Here is a 2,455-nt window from a genome sequence, read left to right as displayed (position 1 = left end):
CCCGCCGGCAGCAGTAACCCTGTCAGCATTAACATCCCTGCCTATTAGGAAGGAAAGACAAATGCAGCCCAGTTCCCGATAGCAGCGTGAGGAAATTAAAGCCAAGGTCTAATGCATAGAGCTAGGTTTAGTGTCTGGCAGCATAAAACCATTTTGGCTGCCAAAGCCAATTACGCTCACTTTCTCCCAGCTGTAATTTTTCAAACCTGCCTCCCCACCCGCTTGCCAAAAAGACAGAAAAAAAAAAAAAAAAAAAGAAAAGAATAAAAGTAAAAGAAAAAAGAAAAGTAACACAAAACACAATGCCTCTTTTTTTACAGCAAACAATGAAACTGGTTTTGGAAGGAGAGGGACGGGGCAGAGCACACGCACACCAGCCGTCCGACCTCTCCTTTTTTTTCCTCTCCGTGGCAGGCAGCTCGGGGTTCAGATGACATTCTGTGGGAGGGAAGAAGACGCATGCATCTCCCCATCACTAGGGTTGTTTTTATAGACACTGAAGATGGGTTTTCTGCTGCCAGACTCTAAGCCGGGGGCCTTGGCACTCTCTGGTGTGTTTTGCTTTGCAGTGGAGACAGGCCACTTGCCCCTGCAGCAGATCAGGAGCCAGGAGATGCTGGGGTTTGCTTGCTGTGCAGAAACGGGGTCCCAAACCCTGGCTGCTCCCGGGGCACTAAGCCTGCCGCCTGCAACTGTGTAATGAAGCACTTCTGATGAAGTTAGGTGTGACTTGCACCTCCCCAAGTGAAAGTAATGTTGTGTGTTTTCCCCTTTCCCTGCTCGGCCATTTTTGTCCCCTGCTCCCCAACACAGTGTCTGCCAGGGCTTGGAGAGCATCACCACCTGTGCATGCAACCAGTGCCAGCTCCCCCCAGAACTGCTGCAGGGCAGCTCAGGAATAAGGAGGAATAAAGTACAGCTCCTTTCCTTCACCCAGGAGCCATCCTGCCCCAAGACACAAAGCCAATAGGGGATAACCCAGCCAGTATTGCCTCGTCTTGGCAACATCAGTCCCAGCCAGGCCAGGCAGCTGGAGAGATGTGACCCTCCTTGGGGAAAGCAGGGCTCCCAATGGAGACGTAAGAGCAGGCAAGCTCCTAAGAGAGCCGAGAGTGCTGTAGACAGGAACGTACTTTAAGCAAAATATTTATAATATGATCCAGTGGTAATAGCTATTCTCACGCTCTGCTTTCTCAGTGCAATGATGCAAAACAAATGTGTAGTTAAAGGGGGGAAAAAAAAAGAAAAAAGAAAGAGACAGCTCTCCCACTTCAGAGAGCAGCTGCAGAGCCTTTGCAGCTGTAAATCCCCAGGGTTTGGGGGATTTCAGTGCTGGTGAGCTACAAAATCGCTGCAGTACCGGTAGCACAGTGTCTTACCGTCAGCAGGGCTGAGGCCCCTGGCAGCGGAGATGACGGAGAGTGTGGGGCTGCCGTGGACGGAGCGGAGGTAGTGCTCCATGTGGGGTGCCACGTAGGGGTGCGGCGGGCTGAAGGGTGACTCGCTGGGCCCAGCAGGGTGTGGAGACAGGCGAATGAGGGAGATGTCAGAGATGACAGGGCTGCCGCTCAGAGGAGGAGGCCTGGGAAGGAAAGAGAAACGCCGTCACTCACAGCCACCCGGGTGACACAGCCACCTGCCACCCTCCTGCCTCTCACCCCACTGCCTTCGCCTTTGAGGGAGGAGTTCAGCTGGGAAAAAACTACCCTCTTGGCATACATACATGGAGCCCGAAGCCAGTGCAAGCTTCCTGTGGACCTGCACCCATACTGCACTAAACATGTATTAGTGGAATCTCTGGGCTGCTGTGAAAAGGGGCAGTGCAGAGCACATTCCATGCTAGAGATCTCCCTTCATCTCCTCACACAGGGAGGCTGGCTGCACGAAGATGTCTGAGGCAAACCCAGGGTTTGCAAGCTCATCGCTGCCCCTGGTACCCAGATGCTTAGTGCTGCCATATGCAGACAAAGCCCCAGCCAGGGCTGCCTATGAGAGGACGTAAACGGTGCAAGAAGTACTTATATGATCTCGAAGCAAGCGGTGCTTTGCTTGGCTCAGCATGTGTGGCTCAGCCAGCGCCAGCAGAGCAGCCCTCCTTGCCTGCGTTCATCATGGCTTACACAAACCTCCTTGACAGGTTGGAGGTACAGTTCAGAGGGCAAAAGTTCATGAGAGGTTTTATTGCATGCTTTCTGGGGGCCACCTTTGTTAAATCCCTCAGATCTTCCTCAGGCCAAGTGCTACTTGGGAAAGAAGTCAGTAAATACTGAGCAGGTAACAAAAAAAGAAAGTCACAGGCATGTTTTGGCACTTAAGCAGTTTTTGCAGGGTGAGCAAGGATGGAAGAGAAAGTGTGCGGACATCTCCCGAATATACCTTCCAGCCTCTTAGGTAAATCACAGAGGGTGCAAAGAGAGCAGAAAATGTTACACGCCCTGACCTGAGAAGTAGAAAA

General features: G+C 52.0%; 1 protein-coding gene across 1 annotated transcript in view; it reads right to left on the bottom strand.

Moving 5' to 3' along the window:
• The window catches only part of GLI2 (GLI family zinc finger 2), a 39,640-nt gene extending 38,065 nt beyond the window's left edge, over positions 1–1,575 (bottom strand). Inside the window, exon 1 of the mRNA XM_010024492.1 lies at positions 1,371–1,575. Within this exon, the coding sequence (XP_010022794.1) occupies positions 1,371–1,461 (91 nt within the window). The 5' untranslated portion in view covers positions 1,462–1,575. The remainder of the gene's footprint in view (positions 1–1,370) is intronic.
• Between the last annotated feature and the right edge of the window lie 880 nt (positions 1,576–2,455).

This window comes from Nestor notabilis, unplaced genomic scaffold (genome assembly GCF_000696875.1).
Source record: "Nestor notabilis isolate BGI_N333 unplaced genomic scaffold, ASM69687v1 scaffold17591, whole genome shotgun sequence".
In the NCBI taxonomy this organism is placed as follows: domain Eukaryota; kingdom Metazoa; phylum Chordata; class Aves; order Psittaciformes; family Psittacidae; genus Nestor; species Nestor notabilis.
Note: the sequence above shows the minus strand (reverse complement) of the source record. Positions and strands in the feature narration are given on the sequence as shown.